This window comes from Centroberyx affinis, unplaced genomic scaffold, assembly GCF_046629955.1.
Source record: "Centroberyx affinis isolate AG114_WGS23_722 - 3 ecotype Tasmania unplaced genomic scaffold, CSIRO-AGI_Caff_v1 ptg003710l_1, whole genome shotgun sequence".
Lineage (NCBI taxonomy): Eukaryota > Metazoa > Chordata > Actinopteri > Beryciformes > Berycidae > Centroberyx > Centroberyx affinis.
The window spans coordinates 491-23,877 of record NW_027281600.1 but is presented as its reverse complement, the minus strand read 5'-3'; the positions used below and the strand labels follow the sequence as shown (position 1 = coordinate 23,877).

The window sequence follows — 23,387 nt, the reverse complement described above, 5'->3', positions numbered from 1 at the left end:
TTTGTAGTAACATCCACTGGATGCACCGACTCCAGAGGCGTGGATCCCCAGCGCTGTTGTCTCATTAAGGATAAATAGGCTCTTTGCCTTCAACTGTACTGTACTCCACTGTACAGAGAGATGCAGCTTTAGCCTTCTATTTGTAGGTACGTGAAAACATGTGCCATCTAGTGATTTCTAATAATAGCCAGTCTTATTTTTGCTACACCGACGCCTTATTGCATTATGGATGCCTCTGGAATGGTGTCCCTTCAAGATAGCGTGGGAATATTTCAGTAGGGGCTGTAGCTGTGCATCTCAGGGCTAAATGCTCCAGGATCACCTCGTCTGCCCGCCTACAAAGACAAGAGCGTCTCATTTACCGTAGGCTATTACTGTGTCATGCCGGTAGTCTGAGTCTATGCAAGGCAACTGTGCATGGGGATGCGTTTCCTTTATCCATTGCTGAGGACTTTGTTTTCTGCATGCTGGATTTAGCCAGACTGGTGCGCCATGCGGGAGTATAAGGTGGTGGTGCTCGGTAGCGGCGGGGTGGGGAAGTCCGCTCTGACGGTCCAGTTTGTCACCGGGACATTTATAGAGAAGTACGACCCGACTATTGAAGATTTCTACCGCAAAGAGATCGAGGTGGACTCCTCTCCGTCGGTGCTGGAGATCCTGGACACTGCCGGCACGGAGCAGTTCGCCTCTATGAGGGATCTTTACATCAGGAACGGCCAAGGCTTCATCCTGGTCTACAGCCTGGTCAACCAGCAAAGTTTTCAGGACATCAAGCCCATGAGAGATCAGATCATCAGGGTCAAAAGGTGAGGGAGAGGTAACTTCATTATCGGGTGGAACAACTGAATAACCTTCTGTATTAGGGTGTGTGTGTGTGTGTGTGTGTGTGTGTGTGTGTGTGTGTGTGTGTGTGTGTGGTCTGAATCATAGCACCAAAGAGGTTTATTACCCAATTTAGAAATTAAAAGGGCCACGAACCCCCATTTGATAAGATTTTGCACCAAGAACATCGATATGGGAAGTTGTGGTTGATTTAGTATTGAATTGTACAACTGTCTATGCCGGGAATAGTAGTTAGAGTGAAAGTCATTATTACAATAGTCATTTTTATACATTTTCGAATTGGGGTCATTTCTAGTGAACTACATAATAGTGAAATAGTGAAATTAAACTATTCCTCATTTTGCTGGAGTCCCCCCTGGAACCGTTCAAGGGCCCCTGGAGGTCCCTGAGCCGCACTTGGAGAACCACCAAAGGACCCAGTGCGTATTGTCTTACACTTGGACCCAAACCTCAAATCATCTCACAGAGCTAAACCTCCCATCTGCTCTTCCTCTTTCTCTCCATCTCTTCTCTCTCTCTCTCTCTCTCTCTCTGCCCCGGAGCCTCGTGCGAAGATGTTGTCTTTATGTGAATCCAGCTCATATGTTCCTCATAAGAGCCCAGCTGCGGCTCACCTGTCATATATCAACCCCGCTGAACTCTCACTGGTTTTGATGTTCTCTCTCTCTCTCTCTCCCTCTCCCTCTCTCTCTCTCTCTCTCACATGACTAACCCTGAATGGCTTTGATCAGACCAGTCCATTACTCAACAGATCCACTGAGCTCATCTCACAAACCTGGCTGCAAGAGAGCGGAATAAAAGCAGAGATCTTTCCTTCAGGAGTGTCACTTCCCCCACTGGAGTTACAGTGCAGTATGGAGTTACAGTGAGTTTTGGGTAGTGAGTAGTGACACATTGATGTTTTTGGCTCAGTGCTTCCCTTACTTTGGATGTGAAATGACACTATGAGGCTGGGAGGTTATTCTGCAGCCTGACAGTTTAAACTGGAGGGGGGGGCTTTTTTTTTTTGTGGCTTTTTTTTTCAGATGATAAAGGATACCCAGGGCCCCGAGGTGAGGGAGGGGCCGCTAAAGTGTCTGCACTAAAATGCCCTTTGTGGTCCTTAAGTGTGCATTTATAAATATTTCATATTTTATTTCACACTGCTCTGGTTTTGAAACGGGGGGTTTGGCTGAAATCTACAAAACTGCAAACAAACAAAACGTTCTCAAAAATATGACACAGCAACTGGCGTGTTATCTGCGGAAAACTGGAGCAAGCAGGAATACAAATTTCCCTAGGATTTTCCTGTGCAGACTAAAACAAAATTGTAATCCTTAGACAGATTTTGGAGATTTTGGAGCTGCTGGTGAAAGTTTGGTTATGACAGCCAATTAGCGCTATCAGGGTCACACCCAAAATGTATCATTTCATTTAGGGATGTGTCCGATAATTAATCAGTAAATGAATTTGTGTAGGTGGTGTGTTTGGGTAGATATAGATGTTTGTCATAGATGGAGTAATGGTGGTGAGGGGATTAGAGGAAAGTGGAGGGGGGCCCAGAGTCACCTCCTGTGCACAGGGCCCATAATTCATAGCTACGCCCCTGCTGCACCACAACTTGACATATTTACTTCTTGAGTGTAAAACTCTTATGTTGCATGTTGTGAGAAGCTTGATCCACAGCCACATCTTTTTTTATAGAGTGCTTTTAACATCCAGAATTATCACAAAGTGCTTTACATGAAACCAAAAACATACAGTGCGGATAGGTGCTTTCCATTGATATCAAGTTATTTATGAATGGTATGAATAGGCCTAGCTGGCACACACACACAGGTCTACTGCATCTTTTGGGTGTCTATCCTTAATGAAACAAGCAGCACCAGCTCCTGGTCTCCATTAGCTGTCTCCAGGAGGTCAGCCTCCCTCCTCAGAAGCTTCTTGCTGAGCCAGCAGCAGCAACAAGCGCCACACTGAGATATAGCATGTGCCCACTCACCAGAACTTAATGGGATTGTGTTGGGTTGGAAGCCAAGAAGACATCAGGCCTCCATTAGCGAGTCGTATAAACGCAGGGGAAGCATGGGAAAGAAGTTAGATGGTATAGGTTCTGTTGCTGTGTGGCAGTGCAGGTGGCAGGAAGCCATGAGATCCCCCTGCATCAGACAAGACCAGCCCACTATCACCTTTACCATGTTCTCCTATAGATACACATGGGGAGGTGCGGTGCGAAGCAGGAAATACACTTTACCCAAGTACCACACTTATCCCAAACTGGTAGATTTCCATCCTAACAGTGTATTTTTAGATGCTGAACCAAATCAATCTCATTTGTATGTTTGTTAGTCTGTCATGATCTGAGAGTGCAATTCTATGCCACTGTTTCTGTAAGTCCACACCCATTAATTAGAGTCAATTTAACACTTTTAGATAGTTTTGAACAGCTACCCCAGAGCCATATCAGCTCTACAACTCTCCAATCAACACTTGCCAACACCAAATAAGTGTCACTGAAAAATCAACACTTATTAACGCTGGAAAATTTGCTGTGTAATTGTATAATACTAACAGGCCTCAAAAAAGACTGTTAGCAAGTTAGCTGTCCCCCACAAAAACCTAAATTACCCATATACTTATACATATAGTACATATTATACATATATAATGACCCTATAGTAGACTTTTCCTGTGAGTATATTACTGCACTCACAATGCGTTCTGCTCATTTCTCACTTTGTACAATCACTGAATCCATACACTGTCATTATCTCTGTAATTAGCTGGAGCTGATGGATTCTGTTGAGGTGAAATTTTGTGCCGTTTATCACGTGGGTTTTAATCATTTTTGCACAGTTTAACTGCAGTTTAGTCTTTTACTGCTGGGACACAACACTATCTCTGAAATACTGGATCTTCTGTGATTATGTAGTGTAGTTGGCCACAGGCAAATCCCCCTTAACTACAGAAACCCTTGACTCCAGCACCTCACAGAATAACCAAATAAACGCTGTGTCAGTTGCAGGTTGTCAAAACAACATCTGGGTGTAGCCCTCCTCATAATCTAATAATCTCTTCGCTTGGATGTAAAAGTTTATGTTGTATCGACCCGGGAGGGCGGCGCGTTCAAAGCACTTCGGCACGGTTTTCACGCTGCACTGATGCTGTGTCTAATAGCAGGAGGCGAGCATCAGGCCTTGGGTGGAGACCGAAAACTACGTATCCCAGGGGGCACTTGGGTTTAGGTCCACAGCAACTTCCTGACCTCAGGCTTTTAGCGTCGGCCATCAGGAAACAGAGAATATATGGAGGGAGAGAGATGCTAAACCAGCTTGGGTTAAAATGCGAGTTAGGACGAGCCACAAGTAAAGTGCTCCTTCTTGGTGAATTAGTCCAAGTAGTAAAGTGCTCTGACTTAACATATTTGCTGAACTATGCTTACTCAGCTGTTTTCACCATACTGGCCCACTCTAAAGTTCATCCTTTTCTCACGTTCAGCACTGAGATGCCTTTAAATGTACAATATTTCCTCTTCTTTTATGTTTCACAGCATTTTTTCCCTTCAATCCAACCTAATTACCTCCACCAAAGAGTTTGTGTTTTTGGCTATTTGTTGTCTGTCAGCAAGATATCTCAAAAACCAGTGAATAGATTTCCATGAAATTTAGGGTACAAATAAGCCTTGGGCCAAAGAACAAGTGATTCGATTTTGGTTGGATGATTTTTTTGGTTTTTTTGTCATAACTATGAAACTCGCAAACATAGAGATTGATCCAAATCCTAAGGGGTATGTTTGCAGAGTCAAGAAATCAATTTAGCTTAAAATTGAAGTGTTAGGAATGATGCCTTCAGGTGTAACAGCAAGTGGGAGAATTGTTCAGCATTGGTGGAGGTCTGTGCTCTCCAAGTGCCTTCTGATTTCCATCTTCCATCTTTCCATGTCTTCCAGCTCTTCTACAGCATGTTTCAAGGCTGAGGGGTTTGTACATTTTGCACACAACATACATACAACTTAGGCCCTGATTTACTGAAGCCTTCATTGAGTGCAAAGACTTTTAGCATGTGCAGAACCAATGCTATAACCCCTGACTGGTCAAGCAGTTTGTCTTAAACCAATCACAAGTCTCGGTGTTGACTTTGCACATACCGAATGTTTTTGCACCTGCTAAGGTTTTAGTTAATGAGGTTCTTAGTCTCCTAAACAACAGTGAGCAAGCGCTTTGGCCAGAAAAATCTCCACTCACCAACAATAGCTGAACCTCTTCACCACCTTCAACCCCACCAGCCACTAGGAGGAAGAAATTAGAATATAGTGTGTAGTTTACTGACTTTTATGATTTCTGGGTTTTAGAGCCTGCAACATTCAAACAGTTGCCTCTTGCTGCCATTGGGGCTCACCAGCGTGCAAAGTTACCTAGTCCAGCTTTAAAACGAGGCTGCACCAATCAGCACAAAGCCCGCCTTTTAATTCCTCACTCCGGGTTGTTGGCTACATTAAACTGAGTTTGCATCATAAATACAGAAAATGAGATTATCTGGAAGACCTGGGGGCTGCACCATTAAAGATAGAAATTAAGTTAGGACTTTCATCGTAAAAAACACAAAACACAAAACACAAAACACAAACAAAGACTCCAAAGACCTTCTCCATCTGCCGTGCAGGCCCCGTCTCTTACTCTTACTCTGCTGTTTATCACAGGAATGTTTGCGGTTTATTATTGTGTTGCCTCGCTTTCTTCTCCATGTAGCCCAGATGCCAACACGCTGCAGAGACAACATTAGCTGTAGCAGCAGCTTTGTTCTTCAGCGGCAACATTCCTTGGGCCTCCACACCATGTAGGCGCCATAGGTTCTGTGATTTTGCCGTCCGGCTCTACAAGCGGCTACATGCGTTAGCCGGGCTGTCGCACCGCGGATCTGCTCCAACCGCTAATTAACAACAGATGTGGAGAGCATGGAGGCTGCTGCAGGGTTGGAGGGCTTCATGTTGGAGATGCCTGACTGTTCTTTGGTAATTAGTATGTGTGTTTGTTTGTGTGTGTGTGTGTGTGCGTGCGTGTGTTTGTGAGTGCTGCGGGGCTTGTGAAAACAGGGGTAAGAACACTGCTGTAGCTATTTAGCACAGCAGGTAGCCTTAATAAGGCTGTGTACCCAAAGCTAAGCGGAAAATATAGAGACCGTCCTTTTGTGAGTTAAAAACACTGGTTCTGTGTCTGTATGTGTGTATGTGTGTGCGTGTGTGTGTGTGTGTGTGTGTGTGTGTGTGTGTGGAATAATACCCCACAAAGGCAAATAGCAGCAACTACTTTTTAAGGTCAAAGGTCATGACTCAAGTTTAGATTCCATACCAGCAAAAATGATACCCATAAATGCCCTTTAAATGACATGCAGTCCGCTTTTGTACCCACAATGCTTTGTCGGGACAGGAGATAAAGTTTGAAGTCTTTTTTTCTCAGAGATGTCAGGTTTTTCAGGCATTTTATTCACTTTCTTTACTGAGACTTCACTGAAATCACGCACCAAACAAGTGCACATGTGAAATTCAGTTGAGCAGAAAAAGAAAAAGTCACTCTATCAACAAAGGTGGAGCTTTTCCTTCTAAGTTTTTGTTTGTCCCTTTGAGTCACCAGACCAAAGGGATTTGCTGCTTTGTCTGTTTAAATGATGTGGGTGAAAAAGTTTGTGTTTTCCCAAACTAGACACACAAATGTGCTGAAACCTGCGGCTGGATTCACAAAGATCTTCTATTGGAGGTGTGGGTGTAAGATGACTTCACTTGACAAAACTGTAGCTCAGCACTTCCCGCTGTTAAGGGCTTGGCAGCTCGGCACATGGGTTCCCTCAGTACCATTATCCCCCTGTTCCTCCTGGCTTCATTTGGATTCAGCTGCTGTGGAAGTGATTTACAGCAATATTTTACACTTCAATAGAGACTTTTTTGGGGGGGGGGCTTTTTTAGCATGCGTGCCTCTCTGTGAATTCCTAAACAGTCACCCGGCGGTATTGTCTGCTCCACAATCCACAGTGACGTCTCTCCCTGGCATCTATTTTGAAAACGCGGTCCAAAATGTTTTACTCTAATGCATATTCATACAGTGAGTAGTTTCAGCCAAGCAATCTGATTGATCAAAGAGGCGTTCCAACCGTGCTGATAATTCCCATAATGCATGGCTGTCAACTGTTGTGGTAAACAAGTGAGTTAGCAGTCTTTCTTGTTTTTTGCACTACTTTGAAGAAAACTTTTCAGGCAGTACTTATGCATTGTTAACCAAGGATGGAAGTAACTAATAACAATTATTCTCATTATTGTAATTGAGTAGCATTTTTGTGAAATTGTACTTTTTGGGGTATTTTTCGTAAGTAATCTCAGTAACTTTTACTCGGACTAGATTTTATATTGGTTGCTTTTTTCAAATTTTACACCGGTTTTACGAAAATAGAGGTAAAATCACACCTTTTCTTCAGTAAAACTTAAGCAAAGTGACAGTACTTAGGCCTACTTGAGTAGGATATTTTGGTACTTTTTCCCTCCCTGTTGGTAACCATTGTATAAAAACCATAATAGCCTTGAGGATGTTCTTTACTGTGATGATGTATATCACAGTGATGCATCAAGTGTGAGGTGCAGCTCTGGGATTTATTATCGCTGTAACAAAACACAGTGATGTAACGCAGATGCCATCATTTTCCGGGCTTTGTGTTGGAAGTCTTCAAAAAGTTCACGGTTTTCAGTTTCATTTGAAACAAGGGCAGATCATTTTGGGAGCTTGACTGTTCATAAATTCATATTGATCGATCAAAACGTTGCCCGAAGCGTTGCCTGAAGCGGGCGGTTCAAAAGTTTCAAATTGTTAGTGTACAATGCACGATTCTGTTCTATAAATGCCTATGGGGCAGTTTTTTGTATGCGCCGTGTTGCACGGTTGCAGCTTCTGCGCATCTGATGTGGAGGGTGAGATGGTTTGATATGCTGCAACAAACAAGGCCCATACCCCCCCCCCCCCCTCCCTCCAGAGATACTAGCTCCCCCTGTGTCTTTGTAGTTATATATAGAGTTTCTCCCGCAAGGCTGTCAGATTACATTTGTCTGTGTGGCGCTTTCCTTGTTCACACTTCACACCCTCCACACTCCGGTTTTCCAAACATACAGGCCATGGGAGACACTCGTCCTGCTGAGGTCAGCTGGGTGTCTGTGTGTACATGTGTGTGTGTGTGTGTGCGCATGTGTGTGTGTGTGTTGTAACTGCAGCACCTTTGGGCGAAATGTCAAGGTGGGAAAGTCTTGGCATATGAACCAAGGAGCAAGTGGTCTTTGTTTGAGAATTAAGAAGTATGTAGAGAGTCAAAGGCGCAATGGCACAGTTTATGTAGACTACCTAGGTGATGAATTATTCATATTATTTAGAATAATTTCCTATATGGCACTATGGCACATTTGTAGCGTTTGTTTTAACTTACTTGAAGCAACACATGGGTGGAGTTTACCACATCTGGAGCATTTTAATTGTGACAGGTAAGTTGTCAATCACAGAAAGGTATGCCAAATTGACTTATAAATACTTCTCTGTGACTGTCTAAACTTTCTGGCACTTGTATTGTCCTATGTGGTAAACACCGCCCATCTGGCACTTAAATTGGCAAAAACAAACCGTAAAAGGTATCTTCAAATGCTGCTGCTGTGCATTAAAAAACATTGAAACTTATTTTTGCGATCACTGACTTAACTCTTCAGTTGTATTATTTCTTAAATATAATTCATGAATGTGTCTTTAAGTATGTTCTTCCTCTCTGGCGAAGAGTCTTTAACTGCTAACACTAATGTGATACTTTATTGATTTCTGTAGGGAAATTCTCTTTTCTCTCGCCCCCCTCCCTCCTCCACAGGGAGGTCAGAGGTCAGGCTCAGCTACAGAACAGTGACCCTGGAGCTGGTACAGCTTCATGTCTTGCTCAAAGACACTTCAGCAGGGCCGTCGCTTGTTGCTTGTTAAAGGACGCTCTCCCCCCTCAGCAACAGCTGCTGTCCCAGATCCCCGTGTCTTCGGCACAGTGAGACTTGGCCGGCTCTTTTCCGCGCCTCAGCTCTTCTCCCGGTTGAGCACAGTGGCAGCAGGCTACCAATTTGTAGATAAGAGCCCATTTCTCAATAGCACCAGCAGATCAATAAGCCGGGCCCAGAATGCACTTAGGGATGACTGATAGCCGGGCTATTAGGTGATACGTGCCAAGATGCATTGAATTGTTCCATTACCTGTTGTGAGAAAATATGCCCTTTGTGGCTGACAGTCTTCAGTCATTTCATCACAGAAATCATGAAGGGTGTCATACTGAGACGAAAATTTGGGAGGAGGGGTTTACATTTATTAACACATGCTAATATGAAAGTAAAACTCATTATGGAATAGAAAGTTATTGGCTATCTTAAGGCCTTTGTTTACAAAATTCTGTATACATACATAATATTTTGGTCTGAAACTTACATACAATACTATTCTATGTGTGTGAACAGGCCTTGTTAGCCTCTTGAGTTTGAATTGTATCTGGTCAACATCAATATCATTTGGTGTGATATACAGCAGAGTCTTAAATGCAGGAATAGCTAGGAGCTATAGCTAAGTATGAAGTAGAAAATAGTTGTTTCCAATGTACGAGGGCAGCGTTCCCCCTTGTGAGCGCGCCGCATTAGCTTTATTCAATTATTCAATAACCTTTTCCATTACTCTCCCCAGCCTGGTTTCCTTGTATCGATGCCTCAGAGGGAAGAGGATTGGAATCGTCAGCTACATGTTGGGGAAGAAAGCTTTTGATCCGCTAAGACACGCTTAGTGCATGATAGCAAGATGTAAAGGGGGGAGCGGGGCGGTTTAAACAAGACATTAACAGTACAGCTTTGCATGCCATTAGAGATAGTATCGCTTGACGTGACGCTAGAAAACGACTAGCACGAAATGTTTGGTTGATTACATCCAGAAGTGTAGACCAACCAGATTCAGAAGAGACGGTTATCAGGTTTTCTTAAGCTAATGAGCGTTTCACCATGGATAAATACGACTGTGCGAGCCTGCTGAGATGAGAGACTGATGGTGGACTGGCCCCCTGGGAAGCTGCTTCTACTGTACAGTTACTGTGTTTTTCTCCCTCGATCGCCATTGTGCATTGTTCAAACTCCTCCATTGTTTCAGCATCTAACAAATATGTAGGCCAACACTGCACTCACACACGCTCTTTCTCAGTTTAGTGTGGGATAGACACAAAGCAATGGCGTTTTCTCCTTGCCCTCTTCACACTGCCTGCTTTCTCTCCCTCTCTCTCTCTCTCTCTCTCTCTCTCTCTCTCTCTCTCTCTCTCTTCCTCTCATCTCCCTCAGGTATCAGGAAGTTCCTGTAGTCTTGGTTTGAAATAAAGTGGACCCAGAGGGAGAGAAATTTCAAATTCACATCTATAAAAATTGTTTTTCTTCACTCTCTCCGTTTCTTTTTCCACATCTTCCTCTCTCTCTCTCTCTCTCTCTCTCTCTCTCTCTCTCTCTCTCTCTACCAGTAGACAAAGTGGACCCAGAGGGCAATAAGGCCGCAAATTTCATACCAGGACATTGATAACTTTCTTCTCCCCTCTCTATTTTCTTTTCCCCACTTCTTTCTCTATGTCTCTCTCCCTGTCTCTCTCTCTCTCCCTCTCTCCACCAGGTACCAGCAGGTGCCGGTGGTGCTGGTGGGCAACAAGGTGGACCTGGAGGGGGAGCGGGAGGTGTCCCCCAGCGAGGGCCAGGCGCTGGCCGAGGACTGGGGCTGCCCCTTCATGGAGACGTCGGCCAAGAGCAAGACCATGGTGGACGAGCTGTTCACCGAGATCGTCCGGCAGATGGACTTCTGCCCGCTGCCGGACCGGAGCGACACCTGCTGCTCCGCCTGCAGCCTGCAGTAGCGGCCCGGTCGGGACAGTCGGGCCGTTCGGACGGGCGACGGGTGAGAAGGCGGATCACATGTGGCCCCTTTAGATACTAGATGCGAGGGGGAGGAGTTTAAAGGAGGAAATTCACCTGAAAACACTTTAACACTGTCTGTGGTGTATTTTTTTCTGATTACCGTGGATAACAATGGAGTTTAATAGCAGAACATTTTTCAGCTATCTAAAACATTAACGGTGAACGTCAGGTTTTGGTGCCGGTCCCTCAGAATCAAAGAGCGAGGGTTTCTGTCTAGACTCCATTTTGCACCGACGTTCAACAATCAAACAGAGGACAAGAGCTGGCAACACTGCGACTGGAAAAACTCACTTTCTTGCTGTTTGCTGTTACTGTGCTATCTATCACTATCACTATTGCCAGTGTTGCCAACTCTCTTCCAAGGAAAGTAGCTATTGGCTGCTTGAAAAGTTGCTAGAGGTTGCCAGATGATGTCATTTGCTAATTTGCATATCAATATATTTGCTCCAGCCCCTGTTCTCAGTGGAGGGAGGGGCTACACTGTGTATGGGGAGCATTGTGATCATTAGACCACTTTGGATTAGACAAGCACGCAGCACAAATTGGCTTCAGCTGTACTGATTATTGCCAACCGCTTTGGGAGTCAGCGCATTCACATGATTCCCTAGAAGAAGTAGCTACATTTGTTGTATAAATGTGAAGTTGCCAGGAGGGTCTGAAAAGTTGTTAAATCTAGCGACAAAGTTGCTAAGTTGGCGACAGTGGCTATTGCCCTCTCCACCACAGTCAAAAGGCATTCTGGGAAATGTAGGAAATCACTAACTGCAGTAGAAGTAGACGAGGCAGGTTGAGGGAAAGTGGGTACACCAAAAAAGTAAATTACAACACTTCATCACAAAATAACTCCTGGAATGTACTGAACATCACAGACTGATGATATGACAGTGTGTGAGTATCAGAGGGTGGATTCTTCCTTTAAAGAAAAGCAGCACTTGACCCCCACCTCCATCACCATCCTCCTGATTAACATGAGCAGATTGTCTGGGTTTCCCAAAGGCAACATAGTGCCAAAACCACCTGAAAAGCCATTGACAGAGAAGATCATAGTGCTAAATGCTTTTGGGAAACGAGGCGTTGGCGGTTCAAATGAGGACTGCAGTTTACTTACAGTGTTCTCAGTGATTTTATTGGTCATGTTTGCTTTTTGCTCTTGTTTTTTGCACTTTTGGGACATTTTGACAGCGTAACTCGTGCCAGGCAAGACCAATCAAACACAGAAGGTATTTGAAAGGATGTCAAATCAGACCGTGGTCTGAAGGTAACCCCACTGTGAAGGGGTCATATCGGTGGTCCGATGTTACAGTGGGCCTGCCTAACAATGAATGAATGAATGAATGTTATAGAGGAAAAGTCGACTGCACCATTAGGGGAATTCATTCACACGTTCCAAAAGGTTGAGATGCTCATTGTGGATGATGTGTGCATGTTTCGACTCAGTTGTACTGTCACACTGACATGGAGTACAATCAAACTCACCCAAAGAGACAGAGTCAACCAATCAATCAACCAATCAGTCATAACCATGTACTGGACACTATCTTCACACCATGATGACAAGACAGACAAAACAAAATGCCTTCCTCCATCATATTAAGTTAACATCAGGCTCCAGAACTTTCTATGTGTAGCTCATCTATGTTAAACCACATCAGATATGTTAGTGGTCCAACAGTCAGAAACACTTATTTTCAACAAAAAAAATAAATCTTTATTGCACAAATGTGTCACGCTCATTTGTTGTTGGCTGAATATGAATAAAGTGCAATGATTTAGCGTATATACAGTTTCCAAAATGCTGTGTATTCTTTTGGGAAAGAAATGACAAAAGGTTCAGTATTTCTAACTATAAAGGATCTGGTCTGTATAAGTGTTACCATTTTATCAACCGCAGACTTAAAGTGGACAGAATTTGTTTTGATATTGTACTATTAATCATTTTGTAAGAATAGGTATAACTTATTGAATGTTGGATATCTCATGGGAATGAAACTTTTCATTGATCCTTTTGATTTATTTTGCACAAATGAACAGTAGATTAGAATATAAGATCTATCTACTAGTTCTAGACGATATACATGTTACAAACAAGTCTTCAGTTGTCCCATTTACTACTCTGAACAACATTTTCCTTCCTATCTTGCTTCTCTCTAGCCAGTGGCCATCTTGAAAACAAATGTGAAGTCAAGTGATACTCGGTATTTGAACATTTTCCATCTGACTGGATGAAGAGAACCAATTGTAGCAAAGCAATTGTATGGAAACATAATAAGATTGTGTCACCTAAAATAATTCATACTAGAGAGCAGATCTGTGCCACATAACATTTGCAAATACTATTCATTATTATTATTAGAAAGTATTTGTAAATCGGTTTAGTTTACTTTTCTGTGATTGAGAAACACACCAGACACTTTCTAAATTGTCCTGATGAGGCAAATCTGGCACTCCAAGCAGGTTAAGACAAATATTATAAGAATAATGTGAATATATTGTGTAAGGCAGGTTTGCTACTGAGTAAATTGGAGTGTGATGCACAGTGTGGGAGGCAGGACAGGACATCAGTTGATACCAATAATCAACTGATTATCAATAATGGTGACTTTTGGATTTTACTTGAAAACCACCACAGTCAAAATGAAAAGCCCTATTGAAAATGAGTGTATTTCATAGAGAAATGTCACCCCTTCCTTATCACTGCAGTTAAACACGCACAGTAAGCGAGCCGACATCACACCATCGTGACAATAACATTTTATTTTGCCCTGCAGACAGACTTCATAAGATCTGCGCTCGTTGTGAAAATAGCTTGTGAGCTCTGTTAGTTAGCAGTAATCTGGCTCCATGGTGGCCCACGTCTAGATGATTTATGATGTTTTGGTCCTGCTGCTGTGTTCCCTGGCCCGGCAGTCTGCTGCCGCCATTAGTGCCAACACTTACTGCTGATTCTGGTCCTGAAAATCAAACGAGCATTTGTCACATTGGGACTGCCATTAGAGTCCATTAGGGGATGATATTGGGAACATGTAAGACTTTCAAGCCAAGATCATAACTTTGGATTCAATCCAATCAGTGTAAGGAACAATCATCTTTCATCCCTCATGAAGAAGAACTATACTAATTGTATAATAAATTTTAGAAGGATACTATACAAGCTCACACTATAACTGCAAGTCCCAGTACGAATTTTAAAGGAGTATTACATTGATACCATAGGATGCACCAAGTATGCTAAGGTCACTATCAACGCATGATGGAGTACCACAGACACACCTCAAGTCCCTATAGGAATATTATAGTGATTTTTTTGTGTGGGATTAAAAGGGGAATAGCCTGATTGCACTTTCTTGACATGATTCTGAAACACTGGTGAACTAATTCAGGGAAGGTCATGTTTTTTGTTGGCTCTATATCAATCAATATTTCTTGTAGGGTTTTCTTCCACAGGCCTCATCGGAATGAATTACAACAGCGACACCTGCTGTCATGTATCGGAACAGCAGTTCAGCCTCTTCTGTCTCACACGGAACTGTTCAGCCTCCTACTTCAGTTCCTCCCCGGACTAAAATCCGAGTTGTACACGAAACAGGCATGGCGTCCTTCAGCTGGAATCTGTAACAGACGTTTATCTCTGTATTATTCTGTGTCAAGTTTCTGTTATTTTTGAATGTAGTTGTGTAAATATTTCTTCATAATGGCGTGCAGGACCGTGTGTCAAGTTATCCAGCGCCGTAAGTAACGTCAGCCTTACCTGCTATCATTAGCATGTGAGCTAGCTATGTTATAATGACAGGTTGTATCTTTAATACTAGTCTGGAGAAATTATCCTGCCATGAGGTGGACACAGCTGTGTCTTGAATTGTTGTTCAAATTCACAAGTAGAGGTGTTGGTAATACTGCGGTACTCCTGTGAGAAAGCAGCCCAGTCACCCAGACTTATATTCTGATAGTCCACGGTTGTTTCATTTTCACATTTAGTCCAATTGGTGTTATGTTCCATTCTAACTGGCAATGAAAAGGCCTTACAAAGCCTTAACTGTAACCTGATGACACTTGGCAGACAGCCTGTACACACATGAACATGACCTTGGAGGATAAAGCTGAATGTATCATATGATAATAAGTTGTTATAACCGTCACACTGGTGCCGCCAAATCATTTTTGTCATATATCATGTCCTTAGACCCAGCTAAACCAGGCTCTTACCTAAGGACTCCATGACTAGCAAACCTTTGCAGTTACTATTGTCAGTATTTTTCCAATGTGCAAAACACATACACTGATATGAATGAGAAACCCTAGATGGATCATTGTCATTTATCTACAATATTAGACCAAGAAGAGGGCTGTTGTGCAGATAAATTGCTGTAATCCAGAACATTTTACCTAAAATCTGTTATTGGCAAGGATTTAGTTATTTCTTATATACACTATATAACATATTGTATATGAATACATTTTTTATTTTTGTGTCATGCCACACTGGTGGCTCATCCGACATGACATGCACCTTTATAGATTAGCGCAAAACTCCCAGTTACATTGCACAAAAATACTTTGTCCGCAAAATACAATCCATATAAGAGACAAAGAAGGAATGACAGACAGAGTGTGTACAAACATGACCTTTACATTCATACCCACACTTACATAGTGTATGCATACATAAACGGTCACATATCTACATGTAGTCATGCATGCATACACATATGCATAAAATTATATATAGTATATTTAATACGAAAGAGAACAGCAAATATTTATTGTTTTGTTCATACAATACTGGACTCCTCATTTCCCAAGATTTCTCCAAATAGTCTGCTAAACCAAATATCTCATGTTCAAACAATATATGTTTAGACTGATGTAAATCTTAATGGCATTAAATCATAGTACATGGTAATAAGAAATAATAACCTGATATAAGTTATATGAGGATAGGCTCTTTTCTGGAAAAAAGTATACATGTAACATTTGTTGCTTTGGTGGGAATCATCAGTGTATCTGCTATAGTGTTTGTTCCTGTTTTTTCCCACCTATCTTGCCTCTCTGTGGATCCATCCATCCGTCCTCTCTCCTCTCCAGGCTTGGCATCTACCGCAGCAGCTGTGCGTCTGCCAGCCGCCGAGGTCCACAGCCAGCGCAACGCCGTCTTCTCCAGAGAGCAGGCCAGGCAGCGGGCTCTGTACCCCCGCGTGGAGAAGATCGAGGTGACCATGCAAGGCCCGGGGCTGGACGGCACGCTGCTGGTCATGAACAGAGGAATGTCCACCCCGCTCAGCTGTGCCAGACGTGAGTGAAGGAGGGAGGGAGGTGATGAGAATGGGGTTGAGCCTGTACGCTTTTCTGCCTTGAATCTGCATAGAAACACACACACACACGGGAGGGGAATCTGTGCGGGGGAGCAGGGAACATGTTTCACCCCACATTGTATAAGGAAAACAAGGACTATTACAATGAATTTTGCCTTTGCTCTTCATTGTGTTTATCTATGTTTTTGCTCATTGAATTAACAAATTGCTTAGCTTCCTCCGTTCTCTAGCCTCTCCCTCTCTGAAATGTACAGACTATAGAGCATTCATTTTTCTTAAAGATGCTACCTATATTATTTTTAAACATCAGTATGTCAATGCCAAACTAATTGTGATACTTTGGTATTAACAAAGAAATGAAACCATGCTGGAGACGATTGGTAGCCTCTGTCTCACACCAGTGGTATTCTTAGTGCCAGTGTTTCTCAAAATTAAGACCACATTTCCCATAAACCCTGCTGCAAAGAGGATGTTGCTACTTGTCCCACTTCCCCCTCCCTGGTGTCACTCCACATGCATTTGTTTATTCTTTCAATTTACTGAAGAGGACAAACATGTTGGAAGTGATTATTCCTTCAGCCTTTCACTCCTTCCACCATCTGCCATTGGAAGAAACTCTGAAAGCTTTAGCTCCGTTTGTGCATATTGATGTTAAAAAGCTACATGTTGCACTTTGAAATAAAGAGTTGTTTTGGACTCAGAGAAATTCCTGTGTGTTTCCCTCAGACCTGACAGAGTACCATGTGAGCACCTCGGCCCTGGCCCTGGTGGACGGGGAGCCGTGGCCCCTCCATCAGCCCCTCACCCACTCCTGCTCGCTCTCCCTGCTCACCTTCAAAGAAGCTGACCCATCGCTTGTCAACCAGGTACTGATGACCGCACAGACCCAGGGTGTGATTGATTTTATTCATTTTTTTATACATCAACAAACCAAGTAGGAGCACAGCTTTTAGGTCATGAAGTGCTTTGACTTAGTTATGGAAGTGTACTTTAACCGAGACACTGAACCGCTAACTTCATTGTGAGTCAGTCTGGAGTCTGGTGTCAGTGCTAAATGGTAAATATCCAGATGGACGTTAAGGTGTTAAAGCCACCATCTGCACCATAAATCACATTTGCATACACCGAATTTACATACAGCAGAAACTGGGTCAAGTCAGGCATCTGCTGCCTGTCTTTGCATTGTGTTTTCCTCCATCAGTCTCAACTGTTAACTTTATTCCAACAAGTTTATACACTCTTGTCTTTCCCTCAGGCCTACTGGCGCTCCTGTGCCGCCCTGCTAGGCCAGGCGCTAGAGACCGCCTTCAAGGACGACTTTGTTGTGGAGCTGCTCTCCACGCCGGAGGTGCCAGGTACAGGAGTTTCTCTTCATGATCGGGTCACATGATCAACATGATCACCAACCACTGCCTTAGCTGTGCGCTGCTCATTTGATTCCACTTTTATTTCCGGTGAAACCTTCTCTGTCTCTCCCTGCAGTCACTTCAGGAGCCTTCTGCTGTGATGTGGCGCTCGACGCTCAGCTAGACTCATGGACTCCCTCTGAAGTGAGTGTGTGTGTGTGTGTGTGTGTGTGTGTGTGTGTGTGTGTGTGTGTGTGTGTGTGTGTGTGTGTGTGTGTGTGTGTGTGTGTGTGTGTGTGTGTGTGTGTGTGTGTGTGTGTGTGTGTGTGTGTGTGTGTGTGTGTGTGTGTGTGTGTGTGCACGCAAAACTCTATTCAGCCTCTGCACCCATTAGTTTGTTTCCATTCCTAAGCAAACTCCTGAGATGTTGCAAAAAAAATAATATAACACAATTTGTCGTCGTTTCCATTCAGCCTTTTTAATTCAATACAACATAATTCACTTAAAAATACTAATACATAAAAAGCCAGCTATAGATAGCCAGGCTGTTTGGCAGAGACAATGATTTTTGTATCTTGAAATGTCCTTAAGTCATAGCGAACCTCTATAATATCTCTTATGTAAATTCTAGTTTAGTTTAGGAAATTCAAATAAAGCATTTTAATGTGTGTCTGTGTGTGGGAGTGTGAGGAGGAGAGGCAGCAGGTACATCCATAAAATAGTGCATGTGTATTACAGTGTGAATTTTCATTATCACCTATGAAATGGAGAACTGTTTGTCCTTAGAGGTTTCTAGGGAGGAATAAATCAGTCACAGTAGTTAAATCTGTGAATGTGTTGTTGATAATTATTGGTTTAATAGTTCCTTGGTTCGAAGAAGCCTGAGGATGCAGGACTGATGTGTTTGGGAGTGTAAAGCGGTGTTTCCGTTTCTCTCCCCAGGAGTCGTTGCGCTCTCTGACCCGACGTGCCCAGCAGCTGATCCACCAGGACCTGGCCTGGGAGCCTCTGGAGGTGGCGCCCCCTGTGGCCCTGGAGGTCTTCTCACACAGCAGGTAGGCTGTCTGGCTGTCTGGCAGGTTAATAAACACCTGCAGCTCTGTCTACTGCTGGGTTTCCTTCATAGCTCTTTTTCCATTGCTTTGTCTTTCTCTGTTTGTATCTTTCTTTTTCTGTCTTTATTCCTTTGTCTTTCTTCCTCTGTCTCTGTCTTTCTGTGCATCTCTATCTTTGGTTTTCTCTCTGTATCTTCCCTACTTAGCATGGCCATGCTCAGAAATACGAGATATCTCTAATTGTTTGTCTGCAGCATCTGACTTACGTTTTCAAATACAACAACTAATGATGTCCTCTCTCTCTCTCTCTCTCTCTCTCTCTCTCTCTCTCTCTCTCTCTCTCTCTTTCTTTCTTTCTTTCTTTCTTTCTTTCTCTCTGTCCCTCGCCCCAGGTGTAAACAGGAAGAGGTGGAGCAGAAGGCAGCGCAGAACCCCAAAGGCACAGTGATGCTCCACAGGTGACACACACTTTAAAAAAAAAATCCTCACATTTCCTATTACCAATTTCCAATGTACTCTCATTCACAAATGCATCTACACGTACCCTTTGTTTACATAACTACGGTTTATCACAAACACCCACAATTCACTGCAGAAAGCTACATTGGTACCTCATCTAAACACTCCAGAATTAAGCAAACCAACATTGAAATTCCTCTCCACCTTCCTCTTCTTCTTGCTCTAACACTGTCATTGCTTCCCTAGATGCGGTGACCATGTGTTGTTGAGCGGGGGCCCCCTGGTGGCCAGGACGGGCCTGTGCTCCCAGTATGAGGTGACGGCCCTCCACAGCCTGGGACAGGGGCCCTGGGGCCTGCACCGCCGCGCTCAGGGCCTCTCCCTGCCTCTGCAGCTACAGGTAGGGACATGCGTGTGGATTGTATGTGTGTGTTTTAGTATATTTCAGGGTCCGAATGTCCCCACAAGAATAGAACAACTGAAAAAGCGGTCACTTGCAAGGACTGTTTGTATGACTTCATTAGGAAAAGGCTCATATTTTAGAGCGCTAACCCCAAAAAAGTCATTAGTCTGGGTTTCAGTGCAGTTTTAATGTCACTTGATCTAAATGCTGCTTCAGAGGTTTTCCCCTCTGCCAAGAATACAATTGCGGAAGAAATGCTGACCGCTTGTAATTTTTTGGCATGAAAAGTGTCAAATACAAAGATATTGAATATCAGCACAGAATATCAGATATCGGCGACTTCAGTGTAAAAATATTGACATCGATATCAGCCTGCAAAACCCTTGTCAGTCGGGTCCCTGCTGTGTATACAATTACAGTTTTGTTACACAATTTCCATCGGATCCTCCTGATGCATTTGTGTGTGTTGCACTTTTCCCTTGTGCTGAATGTGGGGTCCTGCGGGTGCTGCGCTGTGGGTGCCAGTGTGTTAGCCGTCAAAATGTCCTTGTGGCTTATTTTACTTGCCGAATAAAGCGATTCTCTTTCTGATGCTAGAAGTATTGTCACGGAGCAAAAAATTGAATGACATTATGTTCTCCTCCCGCTATCAAAGCCTGTTGTGTGTATTTGCACAGTATCTGTAATTCGTTGGAGGCTGCATGTGCCTCCTAGTCACGTTCTCTCTCTCTCTCTCTCTCTCTCTCTCTCCGCAGGCTCATCACACAGTGTGGAGGAAACTGAGGCAGAGGGCAGAGAAACTGGTAAGAACCTACATCTCAGTTTTCTACTTCAGACTCTCGTCCAAGATCGCGAGCATCAAAGCTGAAGTGGTGCGTTCGGGGGCATCGGTCCGGACACCGGATCCTAGTCCAAATGCTGTCTGCTCCACATTCGGCCTTGCCCGGTCCCAGGCTGCAGTCTGCACTTGAAATCTCACAAGACAGTCAGAGGTTGTAATTGAACATTTAGGCTATTTTTAAATTCTTCTTATGTATATTTTGGCGAACACAAAGAGAGGAGACGGTGATGCAGTCTCCAGGAAAAGCAGGTCTCATCCTCCTCGAAGGACGAACCGCTGTTTCTGAACTCCGCATCAAAGCAGCAGACATTAACTCAAGATCCAAGGAAGAGAGTATTTTTAAACCTCTTCAGGTCCAAGGCTCTTATATTTTTACTTTGTACGTCACCACACTTAGATTGATGCAAAACTGATTCCGCTCTGTCTGAGCATAACCGGGCTTGACTTCGGCACTAGAGGAGAAGCATAAATTCTTCAAATTTAAACTAGGCTGCGAGTTAATTTTGGATGGAGCCATCTAGGCGAAATATATTTTGCTGCAGCCTTTTCTGGCATTCTCTGTGCATCACTGACTGCGTAATGAAAAAAAAAAAAAAAAAGTACTCATTAATAGACACACTTGATTTGGCAACTGATGTCATAGTGTGCTGTGTGGCCTACATTTCGTTTTCATATTCAAATGCAGTTATTGAAGGAATTGAAACGGCACAAAAGTAAGCAGGGGAAAAGAGAGGTAGATTAAACGTGGAGGATAGTTGGATCGCCCCCTTCCAGCACTCACACACTTTTTTTTTACAAGCATAGGGTTAGCATAGACATGGCAGGACTGCTGCAGGAGTGGGTTGACACCAGTTTTATGGTTTTAAAGGACATGGTACCATATTATTACCCAACATTCATTCTACATTTACATTAATGTCAATACTGCTCCTTTGAATTCGAACTTGTGTGCTCTGCCCTTTTCTTGGGACTGAAGATGAAAAGTATCAGTTTGAATTGTAGTTTGCAAACCTCAGGGAACATAATTGCTTACTGCCCGTGTTAAATAGATAAATAAACACTTTCTGAATTAATATTTGACTTTGAATTGCTAAGAAAACACCCTAAAACACTTAACTCTGTTAATAAAAAACTGCTTTTGCCAATGTACCTTGCACTTCTGGGCCCATTTTGTTATTTGGTGGTGTATTTTTGTGATTCCCATGGATAAGTGGACAAGTGGTTGATATTTCCAGCAATGGAGTTTGATAGGGGAACATTTTTCAAAGTTCTAAAACATCAACAGTAAACGTCAGGTTTTGGTGTCAGTCCCTCACGATCAAAGAGCGAGTGCTTCTGTCTAGAGCCGCCATTTTGCACCAAGAGATGTTCAACAATCACACACGGAGAAATCCATCATAGAAGAGGCAGAGAGACCAATTTCTCCACTGACAGCAGCCTCAATAGACCACAATTCACTGAAGCCACAAGAGATGTTGTGCTTTGAGTAAAGGGCACAACACTCAATGTTTCTCGACTGGAAAACCTTGCTCTCTCACTCTCTTGCTTATAATATGCTGATGCTGCTGCTCATCCACCTACATGTTAAACCAACAGCTGGATGCAAGTTCAGGCATGTTCTCTGAGGGTTGTCAAAAGGCATTCTGGGAAATGTAGGAAATCACTAACTGAAGTAGAAGTGGGTGAGGCAGGTTGAGGGAAAGTGGATACAACAGAAAAGTAAATTACATTTCATCTCAAAATAACTCCTGGAATGCAGTGAACATCACAGACTGATGAAACAGAACAGTGTAAGAATATCTGAGTGTGGATTTATTTTCCTTCTGTCTACAATCAGTCTGACTGTTTCTTTTTTTTCCACAGGTTGAGGTGCAGAGAGCCGAGGAAGCGACTCCACCCTCTCCCGCTGACTCAGCTCCTCCCCCAGCCGCCCAGTAATGACCCCTGCTTCACCTCACACACACCCATACACACTTTATCATGTATCCGCTTGTAATATTTGTTCAATAAATGTGTAAAAATATGTGACAAATCATTTCCCCTCATCTCTTTCTTATGTAAATTGTTGTCAATTGAAGGGAAATGTTTTCTTTTCCTCTGTCAAGGTGTGATCGTATCTCTCGCGTTGTGTGTGTAGAAAGATGTTAACACTCCCAAGGGGGCGATTGCTTTGGTTTGTAACTGTTCAGCTGACTGAGTGTGTGTGTGTGTGTACATAGGAGTGAGAGAGAGCGAAAATGGAAATGCATGCATGTGTGTGTGTATAGAGTGCAGTCAGCAGTTTGCTTAAAGACAAAAGCGGAGTGTGTGTGTGTGTGCTGGCTGACGGTCAGGCAGCAGTGCAGCTGTTGCGTCTATCACTCTCAGACAGGTGGCTCTAAATCCTCAGAGTGTGTTTGGAGGCGTGTGGGAGAAAGTGTGAGAAAGTGTGAGCAAGCCTGAGGATTGAGAAACAGTCCTAAGGTAAATTTCCACTGTTCTCCTCCCCCAGGATTCCAGGCATTTTTGATTCATTAGACACAACACTCATACGTTCTGATTACGTTTCCTGTGTTCCCGTCAAACCACACCCCCATTACATCCTAAGGAAATCCAAGAAATCACTATCAAGACAATAGGAGAACTATGTCATATAGGTGTAAAAGTATTTTAAAGCTTCATTTCATTACTGAAGGAAGAGAAAAAAAATGGCAAAAATGTAGGCCTATTTTTCTGAATTTATTTGCATACTGCTGGTGTTTTTTGTTGCAGTTGTCTTTAACCCCATGACATATTATGATGTTCCATTAGCCAACTTTGTCTCACACAAGTGTGGTAACAGAGCAGGTAAATACAACTAACTCATGGCAGGAGGGACATGAATAATTTGTCTTACCGTGTCCTATTAGCCTACAGTACAGGGTTACAGAAATGTTTCAGACAACTGTTAATCTTTAATGATATTACCAATGGCACAGCAAAGAAAACTGAGCAGTTCTATATAAAATCCACAGTAGATTTAGACTTTCCACCCCCACCCCATATTGGTGCTACAGATGCCCCCTTTTGTCATTTGAGCCCCTGGCCCCCGAAGGAGGCTCTGCACGTCCCTGGGCCGAAATACAAGTGGGAGACAGACAACATAAGACAGAGCAAATAAAGGTTTTCTCTATAAGTGACCCAGTGTT

General features: G+C 43.2%; 2 protein-coding genes across 5 annotated transcripts; both read left to right on the top strand.

Annotated features, from left to right (window-relative positions):
* Positions 1–483: 483 nt before the first annotated feature.
* LOC139662119 (ras-related protein Rap-2a-like) lies at positions 484–12,504 on the top strand. Of its 4 annotated transcripts, none has more exons than XM_071540724.1 (3): positions 493–552; positions 679–806; positions 10,509–12,504. In XM_071540724.1, exons 1-3 carry the CDS (start codon positions 493–495, stop codon positions 10,744–10,746), a joined length of 426 nt encoding a protein of 141 aa, XP_071396825.1. In that variant the 3' UTR covers positions 10,747–12,504. The 4 variants fall into 4 exon arrangements, with proteins under 4 accessions (XP_071396824.1, XP_071396821.1, XP_071396825.1 ...); XM_071540721.1 differs by having other exon boundaries at positions 493–627; XM_071540723.1 differs by having other exon boundaries at positions 484–680.
* Positions 12,505–14,374: 1,870 nt separating this feature from the next.
* On the top strand, positions 14,375–22,241 carry mrpl39 (mitochondrial ribosomal protein L39). The gene is made up of 10 exons (XM_071540719.1): positions 14,375–14,535; positions 15,890–16,096; positions 16,843–16,982; positions 17,372–17,471; positions 17,599–17,666; positions 18,405–18,517; positions 18,910–18,975; positions 19,223–19,376; positions 20,135–20,182; positions 22,084–22,241. The coding sequence occupies exons 1-10, from the start codon at positions 14,499–14,501 to the stop codon at positions 22,156–22,158; spliced, it is 1,008 nt and encodes a 335-aa protein (XP_071396820.1). The 5' UTR covers positions 14,375–14,498; the 3' UTR covers positions 22,159–22,241.
* Positions 22,242–23,387: the final 1,146 nt, after the last annotated feature.

Bases quoted from the DNA above. Each gene is read 5' to 3' on its own strand.
- LOC139662119 (XM_071540720.1), top strand. From the start codon at position 493: ATGCGGGAGTATAAGGTGGTGGTGCTCGGTAGCGGCGGGGTGGGGAAG. The intron at 807-10,508 runs GTGAGGGAGAGG...TCTCTCCACCAG, and splicing joins CAGATCATCAGGGTCAAAAG to GTACCAGCAGGTGCCGGTGG.
- mrpl39 (XM_071540719.1), top strand. From the start codon at position 14,499: ATGGCGTGCAGGACCGTGTGTCAAGTTATCCAGCGCC. The intron at 16,097-16,842 runs GTGAGTGAAGGA...TGTTTCCCTCAG, and splicing joins CCCGCTCAGCTGTGCCAGAC to ACCTGACAGAGTACCATGTG. The intron at 17,667-18,404 runs GTGAGTGTGTGT...TTCTCTCCCCAG, and splicing joins ACTCATGGACTCCCTCTGAA to GAGTCGTTGCGCTCTCTGAC.